General features: G+C 37.0%; 1 protein-coding gene across 3 annotated transcripts in view; it reads left to right on the plus strand.

The window, feature by feature from the left end:
• The window catches only part of EXOC6 (exocyst complex component 6), a 218698-nt gene that overhangs the window by 36282 nt on the left and 161698 nt on the right, over positions 1-20718 (plus strand). For all 3 annotated transcript variants that reach the window (XM_025396941.1, XM_025396939.1, XM_025396942.1), the window contains 3 exons: positions 16538-16709; positions 17992-18039; positions 18128-18218. In XM_025396941.1, the coding sequence (XP_025252726.1) occupies positions 16538-16709; positions 17992-18039; positions 18128-18218 (311 nt within the window). The remainder of the gene's footprint in view (positions 1-16537; positions 16710-17991; positions 18040-18127; positions 18219-20718) is intronic.

Here is a 20718-nt window from a genome sequence, read left to right on the forward strand (position 1 = left end):
GACATTGAACATAAATAGTATCAGCAACTGAATGACGATTTTTGCAGTCATCTCCTTTTACCTTTTTTTTTTTTCCTGTAATATCCTTCAACATTCCTTATGAGTCTTAAGATTTGTATTGTATACCTAGCTCTGGCCTTTTAGAAGCCACATGGTGTTGAATAAATCCCTTAACTTCTTTGAGGCTCATTTTCTTCGTCTGTGACATAGATGTAAAACCAGTTGTCCTTTATACTTCTCTAGGTTCTTGATATCAAATGCAGTGATGTATGCAAAATTGCTTTGTGGGTTGCAAAGCACTAATATGGATGGAAAAAGATGATTTTTATTTTTTGTTTTGTTATTTATATTCTGCTTTTGAGTGGGAATTGCCCTTTTTCAACTTCTTGTTTTCTTTCCGATTCTTCTGCAGCGCTGAGAAATGACCAATAAAAGTGGACTGTGTGGTCAGGGACAGTGATGGGAGTTGGGATCAGCCTTATATCACTAACTATTTTTGTTTTCCTCCATACTACTTCTGGATATACTTATATGGCAAAATTCTTTTCCTTTGGAAAACATTTAGCAAATTAAATGTGTGTATATATATTACATATTTAGTTTTAAAAATGTATTTTGTCATTATGAAAAGGATATGTCTTTAGGTAAAAATAATACAAACCTTATGTTACATAGATAATGCAGATAGTTCCAGTTATCTGGTCTGTGGGCAAAAAGCAAGCACTTAAGGTCTTCAGCTCCAATCTTTTGTTCCATTTCCTATTGCTGGAATTTTCTATTCATTTCTTCTTGTTGGATAATTAAACTGGATGATGGTAGAGATGGTAAACCGGCATTTATTTATCCTTGCCCCGCTCAGCCTTGGGAGTGGGTGAATTCTAGCTGGTGGATTGACTGCTTTTATTTGTTTGCCATGTTATGGTTTAGGTTTTTCTGAGCATCTGCATCAGTAATTTGAAGTTGCTACAGTACTGATGGTGAGGTGACTGCTGATCTTGAGTCTCATCTACTTGATTTTCCTTATCCTCTTCATTGCAGTTCTTTCTAGGTTGTCTTTGGCAAGAAAGGTCCCTGTGGACATCTCTTTTTGGTAATGATGCCAAGCAGGCACATGAAGGTCCAAGACAGAGAAGAGGGCAAAAGAAGACAGCAAAAAAAGGGGCCTTAACCTTGATCCTAGGACTTTATAGGCTCCCCCTTTCCCATGATTCTTCCCTTAGGGTGGACTTTCCGCATGCCCAGTGCCCTCCTTACCCTTTGGAATTGAGCACACGCAGTGTGTTTAGGGAGTGATATGCATGCCCATCTGAGGTTTCCTTTCCTGTTTTGGTGGAGTGCGCCCCTGGAAGATCATACTTCACCATTTTTGTCTCTTATCACACATGCATGCCTAGGAAGTGGCTTCTTCCTGGGGGTGCCAAATTATCATTTTTAGAGAGACAATGCGATAGTTGTCAAACTATCACCTGACATTTCTGGTGGGTGGCGGGGAGAGCCCTCTCCTGCCCTGCCCATGCCTATCTACTTGTAACAGTGACAAATGTGTTGTTTTTTTAAGCCAGGTTTTTCTCAATATACCTTAAAGGTTTTAAAATTGTTTTATACCTAGTCAAGTTAAGATTTTTAAGAACTTCATTTTTAATTTGTAATAAGAGCTTATTACTTTTTTTCAAAGAAATCAGCAAACTGATGCCACTTGTTAATAAAAGTCTTTAGAAATATATGTGTATTTCAGGGGGTTCTTTGTTTCAAAGTTAGAATTAAATATATTTGCATCTGGCTTTCATTTTTAAAATTTTCTGCAATTTAGTAAAGTTCTTGCTTCCACCTCAGGATATACTTTACACAATGTTGTCTTTGCCAGGACTGCCAAAAATTATCTTTTTAAACATTAACTTTGCTTAATGTTTTCCCCCTATAAAATGCTAATGTTATTATATAGTTTAGAAGTAGGTTAAAAGGCTTATAGAGGCCAGTTGTGGTGGTTCACACCTGTAATCCCAGCACTTTGGAAGGCTGAGACTGGAGGATCCCTCGAGACTAGCCTGGGCAACATAGGGAGACCACGTCCCTGTGGAATTTTAAGAAAATTAGTTGGGCATGGTGGTGCACACCTGTGGTCAAAGCTACTGGAGAGGCTGAGGTGAGAGGATCACTTGGGCCTGAGGTCGAACCTGCAGTGGGCTGTGATCACACCACTGCACTCCAGCCTGGGCAACAGAGTAAGACTCTATCTCTAAAAGAGAAAAAAAACCTCATAGGTCTGTTAGAAATTTTAGGTTATTTTTCATTCAGTAATTTCAGTATTATCCTCATATATGACATCTAACATGAATAAATCATAACAAATCATCTTTTGTAGATTTTCTAGTGCTGATGGAGAAGACAAGTAAAATATGTTTTTGTTTGTATTTGATTGATATTCAATTCCTTGTGGATCTTATCCATCAGTACTGATTTCTCATCAGTTTTCATATATGTAACTTTTATATATTTATTGTAAATTCAAACACTGATTTTAAGATATTCTTTAGTAAAATTATTATATGTGTTCTTTCAATATTTGAATGCCTGTTGTATGTCAGGTACTCTGTAATGTATAAAAGTTTATTCTGTGCTATATTGTTTATACTTACCCATAGGAGCCTAGAATTGCCAGATAGTTTTTGTGCTGTTTATAATTCTGTTCTATGTTTTTTAAAAAAACAGTTATATTAAAGCAATAGGTAACAGGGTAAAACCACTTCAGAAAATGGGGAAATTTTATTTTTATTTTGATTTCATAATACTTAGTTGTTGATCAGGTTGAGTATGAGATTCACATCATATTTTGATGCAGTACTAAAGGAAAACACAGTCATCTCGGTTTTTGTGGGGATTTGTTTCCGGGAACCGGCGTGAATACCAAAATCCATGGATGGTGTAGTCTCCTATATAAAATGGTATAATATTTACATATAACCTATGCATATCCTCCCATGTACTTTAAGTCATCTCTAGATTACATATAATACCTAATAACAATGTAAATGTTGTGTAAATAGTGGTTTACTGTATTGGATAGAGAATAATGGCAAGAACAAAAGTTTGTACGTGTTTAGTATAGACGCAACCACCCATTGTTTTTCCTCGAATATTTTCCATCTGTGGCTGGTTGAATCCAGGGATACGGAACCCCCAGATACAGAGGGCTGACTGTACTTGGATTTCTAGAGGTTACTTTTTGGTAAAGGGTGCCCTCTAGTGAGCCTGTTTTTTAATTAAGATTTGTAGTTTATATCCTCACAGCACTTGTGAATTGGATGTAGAAATAGAAGACACCTTCAGTTCTCAAGGACCTTAGAAGATAAAATATACACTAAGTAGGGGGAGAGTAAGTTTGATGTGTTGTACATATTAATAAAAGATAATGTAATATAGACCTTATGTAAAAAAAAACAACTGGGAAAATTCCTGGTAATGGGAAAGTTATCCAGTATAGCTATTTATGAAATTAGCATTAAGGAACTGTCTTGAGCTGAAATTTGAAGGGAGTTTAAAATTAGTATTGAAGCATGTAGAGGGGGAAGGGCATCCAGGGGGTAGAAAATAAGTTTAGGACAGCATCAAAAAGCATTAGTGCCAAAAGGGAAAAAAATGGAGAAAAAAGGAATTATCTTGGGAAAGATTTTAAATTTAATACTATTTTAAATATTTTACGCAAGTTTCCAAGTAATTTGTATTCTACATGAAAACTTTTTTCTTTTCTTTTTTTTTTTTAGGAATTCAGGAAAGACTTGGCTGGGCAGTTGTAGGTTGGGGTCTCTTATGTGGTTGTAGTCAAATGGATATTGGTTGCTGTCAGCTACCTGCTGGGACTGAAGTAATCTGAAGGCTCAACTGTACTAGACAACCAAGATGGCTCACTCACATTGCTGGCAGTTGCTGTGGCTGTCATTTGGGAGTGGCTACATGTGGCCTCTCCAGCTTGTCATTTTTAGGATAGTCAGATTTCTTACATAGTGGATGGCTTTCTCCAGATTAAGTGTCTAAAGGAGGCAGGTAGATATTGCATGGCCTTTTCTAGTCTTTGAAGTCACATAGTGTCACTTCTGTCATATTCCATTGGTGAAAGTAGTCACAAGCCTGCCCAGATTAAAGGAAGGGAGTGTAGACCCTTCCTCTTATTATAAGATGTGCAAAGAATTTTGGACCTATGTCATAATACTACTTCATTTACTTTCTTGCCTCTCTGAAGAATAGGTTCAGTGTAGGTAAATTTTAATGATTTAAGGAATAATTGTGCTCTGTATTAAAGTTGCCTGTGTATATGCCTGTTTTCTGCACTTCATTTTCAGTTTCTATTGCTTATGCACGTACACAGTACTTAATATTGGTAGAAGGAATCTTTTCTTGAACTACCTATTATTTCCTTGGAGCGATTGTATTTCTTATTTGCTTCTGGATTGCAGAGTATCAGCAATATAGTTTGACTGTGTCCCCACTCAAATCTCTTCTTAAATTGTAGTTCCCATAATCCCCACTTGTCATGAGAGGGACCAAGTGGAGATATTGAATCATGGGGGTGGTTTCTCCCATCCTGTTCTCCTGATAGTAAGTTCTTATGAAATCTGATGGTTTTATAAGGGGCTTCCCCCTTTGCTTGGCTCTCATTCTTCTTCTCCAGGCTGCCATGTGAAGAAGAACATGTTGGCTTTTTCTTCTGCCATGATTGTAAGTTTCCTGAGGCCTCCACAGACATGTGAAACTGTGAGTCCATTAAATCTCTTTTTCTTTATCAATTCCCCAGTCTCGAGTATGTCTTTATTAGCAGCATGAGGACAGACTAACACAATCAGGGAATGTTATGGGAAGGTTGTTATTCATGTTTGCTGTATTTGATAAAATGGTTGAAAAAATGTTAGGAGTACTGGATATGATACTTTTATATAGATTTTTTTCTTAGTATTTCATATTGTTGACTACTGTAGTAGAAATATTTTTATTCCAAAATTGAGTGGCTACTTTGAGCAGATCTTTTGTGCATTTAAGATAGGGAGGTGGTGGCCAGGCGCAGTGGCTTATGCCTGTAATCCCAGTACTGTGGGAGGCCAAAGCGAGTGGATCATCTGAGGTCAGGAGTTCAAGACCACCCTGGTCAACATGGTGAAACCCCGTCTCTACTAAAAATTCAAAAATTAGCCAGGCATTATGGCAGGTGCCTGTAAGCCCAACTGTTTGGGAGGCTGAAGCAGGAGAATCACTTGAAACTGGGACGCAGAGGTTGCAGTGAGCCAAGATCGCGCCACTGCACTCCAGCCTGGGCAACATGAGTGAGGCTCTGTCTCAAAAAAAAAAAAAAAAAAAAAAAAAAAAAGAGATAGGGAAGTGGTGTCTTTACTATTTGTTGTTTAAAAGAAAATAATTCCACATCATGTGGCTTTATGAAAAAAGACCCCATCTCTCTAATGATAATTTATTTACTATCTTTAAATAATATTTTAGCCCTTTGTTTCTCACATGGTTGTTACTGAAATTTTGTGTTCTTAAGTATATTTGGAGGCTACTGAAGAGAGTTGCAGTGTTTCAAGTCTCACTTCTGACTCTAACTTCAGGGTTTCAAGTGGATTATAAATTGATATTGCAGAGGCTGCTCCACTGAAAGATTAGATCAGATTCTCAATTTATATCACAAAGAATATAAAGATTTACTGGAAACTGTCTCAGTGTAGCTTCTGCTACTTTTCAGGATCCATACAGGAGGCACAGAAAACTGCTGATAACTTTATCTGGGCAATGTAGGGCAATGTTCTCCATCTCAGAAAGCTTACTATTTGCTATATAACTGCCCTTTCATACTTGGGGCCTAGGTATGTCCTATTCTGAAAGAACTGTAACAATTCATGTGCTTCTGTTTAAAGTAATGTTTCCAAATCTTGGCTTTAAATCCATTGTGAACTAATTTGTTGCAGGAGAATTTGGTGAATTTACCACATTTACTGATACATCTAAATTCTATATTTTGAAATCATTTTGATATTGACAGCAAGTGATGTGTATTGGATAGGATGATTTTAATAGCTTTTGGTAATTTCTATTCTGTTTTTTTTTTGTGTGTGTTTGCTTTTAAAACTGTCTTTATAGCAGCATTTTAAAGAATGTTTAGTTTGTCAAAAGCTGGTAATTATCACATGGTTAGTTGTCCTATATAAATATATTTAATATTCAGAAAAATATAGTTTATAGTTAGTAACCAAAATTTCAGTATTAGTCAATAAGATTAGTACCTAGAATCTGAAAAGAATTCAGTTTAAATGTGAAATTGCTAAAGAAGTATCATATGTACTCTTACTAATATGAAATACCAAAGTTTAATTACTAATTATGAGAAATATAAAATTAAGATTGATATGCTAGAAATTAAGCTTGATATGCCATTTGAAGAACTGGTGAAATAATAGTAAAACTGCCTATAATGGAAGAATGAAGAATGCTCAGAAGAATGTGAAAGCAATTTTTTATTGATAGAAATACAAACTTAAGGCTAATGTATCATTTGAAAAACTGGCAGAAAATAGATTAGTGTTTGAAAAGGTATAAAATGACATTAAAAAGCATCCAAAGGAAGTCAGAAGTAACTGATAGTATTTTGTCAGGGGTAAAAGAGTTAAGTTTTGTTTTCTTTTTGTTTTGTTCTTTTCTTTTCTTTTCTTTTTTGAGATGGAGTCTTGCTGTGTTGCCCAGGCTGGAGTGCAGTGGTGGTGCGATCTTGGCTCACTGCAGCCTCTGCCTCCTGGGTTTAAGCGATTCTCTTGCCTCAGCCTCCTGAGTAGCTGGGACTACAGGTGCGTGCCACCACGACTGGCTAATTGTTTTGTATTTTTGGTGGAAACAGGGTTTCACCATGTTGGCCAGGCTGGTCTCAAACTCCTGACCTCAAGTGATTCACCTGCCTTGGCCTCCCAAAGTGCTGGGATTACAGGCTTGAGCCACTGTGCCTGGCCTAAAGTTTTGTTTTCTGATAAAGGTTTGTAGAAAGCTTTGACACCAAAAGGTGTCAGTTGACACAAACAGTGTCAATGCCCAGGGATGCCTGAACAACATTTCTTCTTCTCGTTTTCCGGTATTTGTAAGGCCATTTTCTTGCTAGTCTTTGTTTTTTCTTAAAAGCAGTTGATCGACATTAGTAAAATACATGAGAAAGTCAGCCAGTGACTAGCGTTTTAATGGCAATTGCTCTAGGTACTTTCTCACATTACACTCTATGCAGATGTAGCCCCTGACCATGCTCTTTTGTGGTTATGCGACCAGTATATCTATTCTGTTAATGAACAAAGTATTCTGGGACAGAGAAAAGCCATTTTTATTTTGTCTATAAAAGAAACTATACTGCTCTAGTAAATATAAGTAATTTCGGGACATTTGAATTAGATACTTTGAGATTATATCAGATTTTCCTCAAAGTGTAGACATTATTTTAGTAAAAAACAGTAAATACATTTTATTTTCTTCACAGTTGTAATGGATTTATTCTTTTCAATGACGATTGCAGTGAATTAAAAAGATACCCAAAATAGTGTAAGGATATTACGTGATTTTTAACAAAAAAAGTATATAATATGTTGCCAGTGATGAGGTTTTTTTTTCACAGTAGTACATCATGAATGTTTGTTTTCATCAGAAAGGGAACTTTTCCTTAAAAAAAAATACTGTGGAATATGATTACTAAGTCATTTATTTACAGAATATAGCATCTTTCCAAAAAAATTTAAAGTGACAGTAGTTTCTCAGTTAAGACATTTGATTTGATGATAAAAGCATTAATTTCCAGTGAACCAATTTTAACATTTTAGTATCTTATCTTTCTTTTTCTGTTTATTTTACTACCACTAGGTGGAGCCCTAAACACACAATTCAAGAAAGTATCTCTGCAAGATACTTCGTTTAAATTCCCTAAAGCCAATTTATGATCAGTTACAGTGAATTAACTCATGTTTAAACTTTGAAAACTTTTCGTTTTCAAGAGTTGATATAATGAAGATAGAAAATGTGTTTGGTACTTAAAATTTTTTTAGCTATACTTTTGAGACACATACAGTATTTTTATACATTCCTAGTTGCTAAAATTAAAATATGTAAGTAAAATCTTTAGTGTGTCATAAGCCATCTTTGTTCTCTGTTCACATGAAGGTTAAAGTCATCTCTTTTTTTTTTTTTTTTGAGATGGACTCTTTCTCTGTCGCCCAGGCAGGAGTGCAGTGGCGCAATCTTGGCTCATTGCAACCTCTGCTTCTTCCCAGGTTCAAATGATTCTCCTGCCTCAGCTTCCCAAGTAGCTGGGATACAGGTGTGCACCACCACATCTGGCTAATTTTTGTATTTTTAGTAGAGACAGGGTTTCACCATATTGGCCAGGCTGGTCTGGAACTCCTGACCTTGTGCTCCACCCACCTCGGCCTCCCAAAGTGCCGGGATTACAGGGGTGAGCCACCGTGCTCGGCATCTCTTCTTTTAAAAATGATTTTGCATCTGTACTTCTGTCTTGAGTTGCATTACATTTTGCCAGAAGTAGACATTTTATTGTGTTAAGCTTTTGGAAGGGATGACTAAGCTAACCCCCACCCACTCTCTTTTTTACTTTTAAACAAATTTTATTTTACTCATTTATTTATTTTACCTTTGCCCTGAATTCTCTTACATTGATGTGTCTTATCTATATATAGAGCACTAAGGTATACTCTTAGTGTATGTGGGAGAATGGAACATTTACTAATTTTCTAATGTTCGCTCTTGCTGGTTCTAGCATATAAATATGTGTGTGTTTGTCTGTTTATAGGAACTTGATTAGACTTACCAATAGAAATTATAAAATTTTGGGAGACAGTTTGAAAGACAAAAATCATTTTCGTTAAGATTATTTATTGATTCAAAATTTAGAATGGCAATAAATCTAGCACTTTCATATATGAATTAGGTAGATATAACTATAAACCAACCTAGGCTGAAAGAGTCGATACTGCTAAACAGTATTTCCTTTCTGTTCCTACAAATCAGAATTTCAAAGAATAGTGATTATCATTTAAAGAAAAATGGCTTTTTCAGTCTCTTCAACTGAGGTCAAGTACAGGGCCCTTGGTTTTCTCTACTTCTTTTTGCTCCTCCTTATTTTGTTGCATTTGTAATTTAAAACTGCCTATTAGCTATGCCTCAGTTATCATCTGCCTTTTCTGTCCATTGGTTGATTTCACCTGATGGGTGCAACAGTGCACATCAGGGATTCCCTATTGAGTCATTCTCAATTGTTGATCTTCAAAGGTGATCTGGTTGGTTGCTATGCTGGTAACTTCCGTCTGCATTCCATGCCACTTATCACCATTTCTGACTGGAGAGTCTATGTAACATAATAGTTCAGAGCACTGACTTTGGAGTCAGGTACACCTGGGGTTAAGTCTTGACTCTGTTACTATATGACTTCACACTCAATGCCTTAATCTTCCCAAACTACATTTGTAAATTGTGATGCTAACAGAATCCATGTAAAGCTGCAATGATTACCATAATTAAGCCAGAAGTATGTCTGGAATAGCAAATGGTTATCTAGGGTCAGGAGAGAGTTGGGACAGCCTGAGACTTAGTAATTGGTAGATCAAGACCTACTCTTCTCATTCACAGTACTAATTATTTAATTTTTTAATTGGAACTTATGGTTCTGTTTTTAACAGTGAATACTTAATGAGATAATGCATGTAAAGCACTTAATACATAATAAGTACTTGGTTGGTTGTTATTATTTTTGTCATTACCATCATTAAGCCAGAAGCAGCAGACATGACTCCTGTCTGGCCAGTTAAGTCACTGTGGGGAATTGCTGACCTGAAGAGCACATCTTCTCTTCATTTTCTTCTCCCTCCACCATCTTTCTAAATTATCAGGCTGTCCCTACTCTCTCCTGGCCCTTGGTAACCATCTAGGGTTAACCCTAGATGACTATCAAGAGAAAAGGTTCATAATTTATGCTATGCATACTGTGTGTCAAGAAATTCTTGGGATAAGAGTAGCTTTTGTTTTTTTCCTCATTCCAGTGTTGATACGTATCCACCTTTTCTCCTTTCTTGCTTCTCTGCATTCAGTCACCTATTTATTATTGGCCTTATTAGCAAATTTCTAGACTATTTTAAATATTACTTTTTATCAACTTAAGTAGAGGATTAAGTCAACTACATATAGTGACTAATTTCATTTTTTTTTTAGAGACGGAGTTTTGTTCTTATTGCCCGAGCTGGAGTGCAGTGGTGTGATCTAGGCTCGCTGCAACCTCTGCCTCCCGGGTTCAAGCAGTTCTCTCCTGCCTCAGCCTCCCGAGTAGCTAGAATTACAGGCGCCTGCCACCACACACAGATAATTTTGGCATTTTTGGTAGAGACAGGGTTTCACCATGTTGGCTAGGCTGGTCTCAAACTCCTGACTTCAGGTAATCTCCCCGCCTCAGCCTCCCAAAGTGCTGCGATTACAGGCGTGAGCCACCACACCCAGCCGATTAATTCCATTTTGAGTGCTTGCTTGCTGGCTTTTAGATTTGTTCTGCATTTATTAAAATGACTAGATCTAGGAACTTTCTAGGCTTTTTCTAGGGCCAGCATTCTATCATTTGATGAATTTTTTATTCTGGCACTTGCCTGATCCTTCAGTACATTCTTTAAATGCAATTTATTCCTGTGGTTTGGAACTTTTACTCACCTCGATGACTTTATTTCTGTGTACTCTGCTCATTGATATGGATTGTGGGTGACAAGTGGTGGTATCAGCTATGAGTACAGTTTGGTGCATGTCTGGAATAGCAAATGGTTATCTAGGGTCAGGAGAGAGTTGGGACAGCCTGAGACTTCATAACAGATCAAGACCTACTCTTCTCATTCACAGTACTAATTCCTTAATAATATTTTTTATTTCTTTCATTGGAACTTACGGTTCTATTTTTTAACAGCAGAAGGCATGGAATGTTTTCGTCTCTCAGGCTTTGGTTTTCTATTAATGGAGGGTGGGTATTGCATATATTCCAATATTGTTTTTCTCCATTATAACATCAACAGAAAAAGAGGAGTTCACCTCTGATGCTATAATAGATGCACTGGCAGTATCCTGAATTACTATAAAACAGGAGGAGTTTTGTTTTTAAAACTTTGAAGAATATATTGGAAAAACATACCAAAGGATTTGCTTTGAGAACTTTCTAAACTGAAATAGACTTCTGAGAAAGAACTATTGTTCTCTTCTCCCTGTTTATTTATATGTTGTTACTCTTTTTTTAAAGGGATAACAGTATTTCTTTTATACCCACAAAGGTAGTCAGATCCTTCCTTGAAAGGACTCTGTATTCGGGTAGTCCTGAAATATCTCTTGCTAGATTTTTGCTCCAATGTGATAATTGTAATAGAAACAATTCTTTTGGTATATTATGTTTATTATTTGGTATTTTAAGACCCAGATAAATGTCCAACTTTTAATAAAATGTTAAAAAACATAGAAATGTGTCTGTATATTAAATAAATACTTCTCGTAATTATAAAATAAAAATTTATTTATAAAACAGCAAGATCAGTTCGATAAACTTCTTGCACAAGAATTTTCCTTAAAAATAATGTTATTTAGTTAGTAGTTCTTGTTATACATGTTAATTGTGGGAAAAGTACGAAGTTACTTCCCAGCTAGGCTATGTTGAGCAAATCATTTTTCATTTTTCATTTATCATTTATCATTTCTATACCTGTTTATTCATTTGTGAAAAAGAGGCAGTGATATTTTCTCTGATGTGTATAAGAAATAAATGAAACACTAAATGTAAAAAATGCAGAAGGACATATAAAAATGTTAGGTGTTAGTGGTAGTTAGATCCCTTGGTGTGATAATTGAGTGTTGGTCATATTTATTTGATGTTTGTCTCTAGTACTCAATTGTTCAGCCACTGGTTCACTTGTTTAACAAGGATTTGGTTGTCTCTTATGTGCAAACTATACTAGTCGTTAGTATATGTTGAGCACTTACCATGTGTCAGTTATTGTTTAAGAATTTTTCATGTTTACTAATTTAATCCTCCTAACACTCTAATGTAGATATTATTTTTTTAAAGACTTCTTTTCTTTAGAGCAGCTTTAGGTTTCCAGCAAGATTGGGAGGAAGTACAGAGATTTCCCATATATTCCCTATCGTACTCATCCAAAGCCTCCTCAGTGTCAATATCCCTCATCACAGTAGTAGATTTTTAAAAAAATGATGAACCTACATTGACACATCATTATCATTCAAGGTATAGTCTAGATTCGTTTCCTTGCATGTGGATGTCTGGTTGTTTTAGCACTATTTGTTGAAGACTATCTTTTCTCTATTGTATTACCTTTGCTCCTTTGTCAAAATTCAGTTGACTGTGTTTATGTGGGTCTATTTCTGGGCTGTCTGTTCTGTTCCATTGAGCTGTTTGTCTATTGTTTCGCCAATACCATGCAATCTTGATGACTGTAACTTTATAGGAAATCTTGGGTCGTGTTGTCAGTATTCCAATTCTTTTCTTTTCTTTTCTTTTCTTTTCTTTTCTTTTCTTTTCTTTTCTTTTCTTTTCTTTTCTTTTCTTTCTCTTTCTCTTTCTCTTTCTCTTTCTCTTTCTCTTTCTCTTTCTCTTTCTCTTTCTCTTTCTCTTTCTCTGAGTAGGGCTTTCTCTGTCACCCAGGTTGGAGTGCGATGGCACAATCATGGCTTATTGCAGTTTCAAACTCCTGGGCTCAAGCAATTTTCCCATCTCAGCCTCCTGAGTAGCTGGGACTACAGGCGTATGCCACCATGCATGGCTGAATTTTGTTCTTTTTCAATATTGTGTTGGCTATTTTGAATCTTTTGCCTTTCTATATAAATCCACGGATCAGTTTATCGATGTCTGCAAAATAACTTGCTGGGATTTTGATTGAGATTGCCTTGAATCTATAGATCAAATTGGGAAGAACTGATATCTTAATGATACTGTCTTCTTCTTCATAAACATGGAATAGTTCTTCATTTATTTAGTTCTTTGATTTTTTTTTTAAATCAAAGGTTTGTAGTTTTCCTCCTATAGATCTTATGTATTTTTTAGATTTATATCTAAGTATTTCATTTTGGAGGATGCTAATGTAAATGGTATTGTGTGTTTAACTTCAAATTCCACTTGTTCTTTGCTGTGTGTGCTATTTTTATCCCTATTTTATGGTTGTGAAAACTGATACTTAGAGGATTCAGGTGGCTTACCTGAAGTTAAACTGCTAGTAAGTGCCTTTTCTAATTCCATCCATTCATCTATTAGTTCATCCATTTATTAATGAATTATTTGTTGAGCTTCTGTTATATGATAGACACTATTCTAGGGCTCGGGATACAACAGGGAACAAAACAAAAACTCTGTGTTCTCATGCAGCTTACATTTCAGTAGGGGAAGACAGATAATACTTAAAAGGGTGAAACAAAGAATATATTCTATAGTGGAAATAAGATATAGTGATAAACTCCTTTATTTTAGAAGATTAAAAAATAAAGCAGGGAAGGGGATAGTGTGTGTGCGTGTGTATATCTGTCTGTCTGACTGTCTATCTGTGTCTCTATCTAGTTTATCTAGGTAGCGTAGATGGGAATATGCCTGTGTATTAAGGAAGCCACGAGGAGGCCAATGTTGCTGCCGTGAAATAAGTAAAATGGAAAGTAAGTAACAGGAAGTAAGATCAGTGAGGTAAAAGAGGCAAAATTATGTAGGGTCTTACGGGCTGTTGTAAGAGAAATTGGATTTTGAGCAGAAGAGAGACATGGGATCTGCCTTAGGTTTTAATGGGATAATTCCCATTACCTGTCTTCTGGCCACTATGTTGAGAACAGACTGAAAGGGAACAAGGATAGAATCAGGGAGACCAGTTAGGAAGCAGTTGACAGTAATCTAGGCAAGATGTGTTGTTGGCTTAGTCCAGGGTGATACCAATGGGGAGGTAGTTTGCTGGAGAAAGAGAATAATCAGGGATGAGTCCAAGGTTTTTTGTCTAAGCAACTAGAAAAGTGGGGTTTACTGAGATGAGGAACACTATGGGAAGGGCAGGTTTTGTGGAAGGAGATCAGGAGGAATTCATTTTCGGACATACTTGAGATGCTTATCAGACATCTAATTGGAAAGACATATGAGTTTGAGGAGAGGTCAGGGCAGAGATAAAAATTTGGCAGGTGTCAGTGTGCTTATGGAATTTAAAGCTACAAGTCAAGATGACATGGAGAGAGATAGAAAAGAGAATATGTCCAAGATCAGAGCCTAGTTCTAACTCAGCTCTTACAGAACCTAAATTCTTTTTTAAAAATTAAAAAAAAAAATAGAACTTATATTTGACCTACATTAGAATGTAGGCATAGATGCTAAGAGCCTAAATTCTTTTTTTTTCTTTTTTAGATGGAGTCTCACTCTGTAACCCAGGCTGGAGTGCGGTGGCATGATCTCTGCTCGCTGCAACCTCTGCCTCTCGGGTTCAAGTGATCCTCCAGCCTCAGCCTCCCGAGTAGCTGAGATTACTGGCACCTGCCACCGCACCAGTTAATTTTTGTATTTTTAGTAGAGACAGTGTTTCACCATGTTGGCCAGGCTGGTCTCAAAAACTCCTGACCTCAAGTGATCTGCCCGCATCGGCTTCCAAAATGCTGGGATTACAGGTGTGAGCCGCTGGCTGCCAAGAGCCTGAATTCTTTTTTTTTTTTTTTTTGAGCTGGAGTCTCGCTCTGTCGCCCAGGCTGGAGTGCAGTGGCCGGATCTCAGCTCACTGCAAGCTCCGCCTCCGGGTTCACGCCATTCTCCTGCCTCAGCCTCCCGAGTAGCCGGGACTACAGGCGCCCGCCACCAGTTTTTTGTATTTTTTAGTAGAGACGGGGTTTCACCGTGTTAGCCAGGATGGTCTCGATCTCCTGACCTCGTGATCCACCCATCTCGGCCTCCCAAAGTGCTGGGATTACAGGCTTGAGCCACCGCGCCCGGCTAAATTCTTAATAATTGCTGTCCTGTATTAGAGAGTGTACTCATTAAAATCCTAAGACAGAGGCTGCCCCTCAAGAAGTTTATGGTGTATTTGGGGAAACAAAATATAAACACAAAACTTGTAAATTATAATACGAAGTAATATATGATTACATGTCAGAATAACTGTAAGGGGTTGTAAGTTTACCTGTCCTGCAGAAGAAAAGATTACTTGGCATGGGAATTATTGGCAAAGGCCTGCTGGAAGAAATGGGACTTGAAATGAACCTCAGACAATGGGCAACAGATGTGGGGGTGAGGTTTGGAAAGTTCCCAAGACCACTGTCGGGTTCAAAAATTTGCTAGAGGGACTCACAAAATTCAGCAAAGTTGTTATACTCATAGTTACTGTTTGTTACAGCAAAACAACAACAACAAAAACTTTCAAAAAACTACACAGATTAAAATCAACAACAGAAAAGGCACATAGGACAGGGACTAGGAGAGTTCCACGAGTGAGCTTTCAGTTGTCCTTTCTCAGTGGAATTGTGGGGACAACACTTACTGCTCCTAGCAGTGATGTGTGGTAACACGCATGGAATATCGTCAATCAGGGAAGCTCATCCAAGCTTTGGTATCCAGGATTTTTACTGGGGTTTGGTCATATAGCCATGACTGACTACCCATGTAGACTTGGCTGTCTGCCCATATTGCTGACCTCCTTCCCCTCCACAGCTAAAACCGTGTGGCCTCAGGCCTCACCATCAGTCACACTGTTAGCATCTGCTATTTGGCAGTCGGAGGCTTCCAGGTAAACGAAAAAGACACTTAGGCAGGGCATGCCAAAGGCTTTCCTCCCAGGAATCAGTGGCAAGGGTAGTCCTTTACTGCATGGTGAATAGAGGGGTGCGCTCTCTGTGGAGACAGCATGAGCTGAGAGACAATAGGAATGAATATGACATGTTTAGAAAACATTGTGGTGACTGCAATATGGGCTCGCACCTGAGAATGTGAACCCTGGAGTCGGACTGTCAGGAGTCATATCCCAGCTATTGCTTGCTGGTTGTGGAATTTATGGCAGTTCAGTAATCTGTAAGTCTTCTGTAAAGCAAGGGTAATGACAATACCTACTTTATAGCCTTGTTGTGGGGATTAAAGAGTTAACATATAAAGCATTTAGAACATGAGCATTTACTTTACATAGTAAATGCTGTAAAAATCATGAGTTTGTTCATTCATTCTTTAATCATTCATTCACTCAGTGATTCTTTTTTTTTAATGTTAGTGTGTTAAAAACTTGTATTAGATCCACATCTCCTGAGCCTCATACCTTTATTTTCAGACACCTCATGTTATATCTGGAGCTTGTGTGGCTCTTTTAATATTATCATGTTCAAGAAGAAATAAAATACTTTCACACAAATGATTTCTACTAAAGATAGTATTATCATCAGTTTATTTGTTCAGGGATTTAATTTTAAGATGTCAGCTCTTGCAAAGATCAGGCTTACTAAAGAATACATTTTGGTTAATTTTAGCTTTCTTATATACATTCAGGTCTGTGTATGATGACCAACCAAATGCACACAAGAAGTTTATGGAAAAGTTAGATGCTTGTATCCGTAATCATGACAAGGAAATTGAAAAGATGTGTAATTTTCATCATCAGGGTTTTGTAGATGCTATTACAGAACTCCTTAAAGTAAGGACTGATGCAGAAAAACTGAAGGTAAGAAATATGTTAAAATTGTTTACCTTTGTTCTCATTAAATTACTCAAGTCTTATAGTACATATGTACAAGTCATTATTAAGTATGTTACTTTCAAGAAGTGAATTTGTGTATGTATTTGGGAATGCTCTGTATGCTCTATTAACACAGTTGTCATGCTAATGACAGGAGTAATCTCTTTTTCTGAAGCAAGTAATGCACTGACTTAACAGAATTTCTTTCCATGCAGGGAAGTGAACTCAAAACATGCATACAATGAAAGGCCCTATTTGCAGTTTTTGAATTTCTAAAATGACAATTAGTACAATATTTATAAAATGTTACCCTCTAAAGTTCCTTTAAAAACTTACCATAAATAGTTGTTTATCATAATGCTGATTGCCTCAGCATTATTTAATAAGTTAAAACTTTTTGAAAAGTTTAACAGCAGTGTGTATTTTCTTAAAGAAAGTTGGTCTACACTTTCTGCCATACAGCTAAAGCATTATTTATTAAAAGAGACCTGGATTTGTTCAGTCAGGATAAAAAATATTTAATTATAAGAATTGTCCTATTTATCTTTCTTTACGTTTACAGCACTAAGCAGACAAAATGACCCTGGTTCACCAAAGGTTATGATTAGAAAACCATTGTATAAAGGATATTCAGATAACAAGAGACTAACTACAGCATCAATGAGGTCACTGAGCATCTTTGTTCAGAAATTAATGAGATTTTTAATAAACCAGAATGTGCTTCCTTACTATGATGACCTAATGAGTCACTTAATATGTGGGAAAATTTGAGGTTGAGCTTTGCCTGCACCTGCAGCATTAAAATGTTGCTGTGGATTGAAATTTCTGTGTTTGATGTTAATCAACCACCCAGTGTTTGCATTCAGCAAAGTATGAATGTTTAATTACCATAAAATGCAATCACCATTTCCTACAGACAATGAATGGCACATAGACCTCATTGAAGTTATCAAAAGGGGACCAGTGGTCAATTGGGTCAGTGATTTGAATTGTTTGACAGACTTAGAGAAGCAAGTAAAGTTCAAAAATCCTGAGTAAATTTGAGAAGTTTGCCACAGAATCTGTTAAAAAGAACTGTCATAAGTAGTTGAAGTTAACAAAAGCCCTTTTCAATCAAAAGTTCAAGTTCAAGCTGTAGAGTTAATTTGAATTTGCATTTCTTTGTTCTAAGTTTCTCATGAAGCATGATCTGATTACAAGGGTGAGCAGTTACATCAGGGCAGTTTTATGCATATTTGTCTAACTAAGGTGAAATTAAATTTTTAAGGTGCAAGTTACTGATACCAACCGAAGGTTTCAAGATGCTGGAAAAGAGGTGAGAAAATGATACTTTTCTGTGTATTCAGTATGTAGTTATTTTTTAACTGTTTGTTTAAAGATATGAACATTCCTTCTTTTCTAAGGTGATAGTCCACACGGAAGATATCATTCGATGTAGAATTCAGCAGAGAAATATTACAACTGTAGTAGAAAAGTTGCAGTTATGCCTTCCAGGTGAGTTAAACTTGTCTATAATAAAATGTTTGGCTTGGTAAAATTATAATTTAATAATAGCAAATAGTGATTCTTTAGTATGGGAATTACAGATTATTTGGTGATTGCCTCCCAACATAGACCATGCTTTATCTTTCAGGTTCGTTTTATTCCGTGAATTTTCATGCTTTTGTCATGTTAGAAAGCTCCTGTTTGATTATATGTCACATCAGTTTCCTAGAACAGCAACTTCTACATTTCCGTTTCCTGTCTGCCTCTTTTGCCCTTTGTCCCCCATAACCCTTTTTTGTTTTTCCTTGGAATACTTTCCCATGGGGAGAGTCTTTTGGTTACCTTTACCTGATTTGCCTGATTTTTTACCTCTAGTTTTCCATTGTTTTTTTGTTTGTCACTTAGCAGGTTGTTTTTGCTTTGCTCACAATCTCATTGTGCTGATAAGGTAAGAAAAACATCAGAAGTGCCAGATCGTCACCATTCTTGCCTTTCCTCTTGTTATTTTGGAAATGCTGTTTCTGGTCTCTTTGTTGGGGCTAAATATTACTTGGGCATCAGATAAATTCTGAGGAAACTAACCAGTATTTTCTTTACCTGGATTTAATATACTTTAAGTTAGATGCATTCTATTCAAACAAAAGGAAGCAAGTATATGACTTTTTAAAATTTCTTTTAATTTTTACTTTTTTTAGAGATAGGGTCCCACTCTGTTGTCCAAGCTAGAGTGCAGTGGCTTGATCATAACTCAGTGCAGCCTTGAACTCCTTGGCTCAGGCAATCCCCTTGCCCCAGCCTAGTGCTGGGATTACAGGCATGAGCCACCACACCCGGCCATTTTTTTTTTACTATACTAAGCTAAATCCATCCTTTGTCCCGTTTTGAAACTTATTATTGTTTTTTTTAGGAAGGAGCCTAAACCTCCATATTCAGCAGAATAGAATGAGATATTTTATATAATATATATATACACACATATATATATATAATTTTTTTTTTTTTGGGGTGGAGTCTCACTCTGTCTCCCAGGCTGGAGTGCAGTGGTACGATCTCTGCTCACTGCATCCTCCACCTTCTGGGCTCGAATCATTCTCCTGCCTCAGCCTCCCGAGTAGCTGGGATTATAGGCGCCCACCACCATGCCCACCTAATTTTTGTATTTTCAGTAGAGATGGGGTTTCACCATTTTGGCCAGGCTGGTTTCGAACTCCTGACCTCAAATGGTCCACCTGCCTCTTCCTCCCAAAGTGCTGGGATTATAGGCATGAGCCACTGTGCCTGGCTATATGCTATTTTTATAATGTAAATTTAGCTTAGACTACAAATTAAATTGTTAAAACTGTTAGCAGATTTTATTGGCTAAAAAAATTATTATTATTATTATTATTTATTTATTTAATTTTTTGAGACAGAGTCTCACTCTGTTGGACAGGCTGAAGTGCAGTGGCTTAATCTTGGTTCACTGCAACCTCAGCCTCCCAAGTAGCTGGGATTACAAGCATGTGCCACCACACCTGGCTAATTTCTGTATTTTTAGTAGAGACAGGGTTTCACCATGTTGGCCAGGCTGGTCTCGAGCTCCTGGCCTCAAGTGCTCCATCCACCCCAGCTTCCTAAAGTGCTGGGATTGCAGGCGTGAGCCACTGCCCCTGGCCTGTTTTTTGACTTGTGAGAATAGCTTTTCTTTTTTTTAGAATCAGTGAAATTCTACTCTGCTTAATCTCTGATGGACCAGGCATATTTACGTAAAAACTTTGAGTAAATAAAATGTTGGCTTATTATGTTAAGTTTCAGGGTTGAGAAACCTATTTCCTTATAGTCATGTTTAACAATACCTCTTTGCTACCATCAGGTGCATTGTAATAGCTATGAAGGTGTCCTCTGAGTTTGAATGTTTTGTCCCTGTGTGATAATAAACCTTAAAAATTGGTTATTGATGGAATGAGCAAGAGCCAAATTCAGCTTATTCACCTACTGGGCTTTTTAAAATAGAGAAATAAAGGGAAGTAGAGGTCAGGTGTTTGTTACTGCTACTGTCTTTGTTTTTAAGGCTAGACAGCAACTCTTAGTTCATATAGATATTGTGTTCCTAATGGCCACATCCAGAACTACCTGCTTTCCTCTATTCATCTTTCTGTCCTACTATCCACTTATAAACCTGTGTGTGTGTGTGTGTGTGCGCGCGCGTGCGCGTGCATGTCAGGCATCATGGTAGGTATTGGAACTATAAAGTTGGAAATAACACAATCTCATCTTTTGAAGGATCCTATAATCTGTGAAAGGAAGATAAATCTCGGGACCCCAAAATCACTAAGCCAAGAAAAAAGTCAAGCTGGGAACTGTGTCAGGCAAACTTGCCTCCCATTTTTCTCCTGAATAAGATAGCTGCAAAGATAAGAAGCTACATACTCCCTCACAATTTGCCCACTGAAAATTCCTTGTGGACAAAGGACAGACAGAACTCAAAGTCATCCTTCTGAGGCTCACCTGAGACAAATGCATATCTGAT

The sequence above is a fragment of the Theropithecus gelada genome, chromosome 9 (assembly GCF_003255815.1).
Source record: "Theropithecus gelada isolate Dixy chromosome 9, Tgel_1.0, whole genome shotgun sequence".
In the NCBI taxonomy this organism is placed as follows: Eukaryota; Metazoa; Chordata; class Mammalia; order Primates; family Cercopithecidae; genus Theropithecus; species Theropithecus gelada.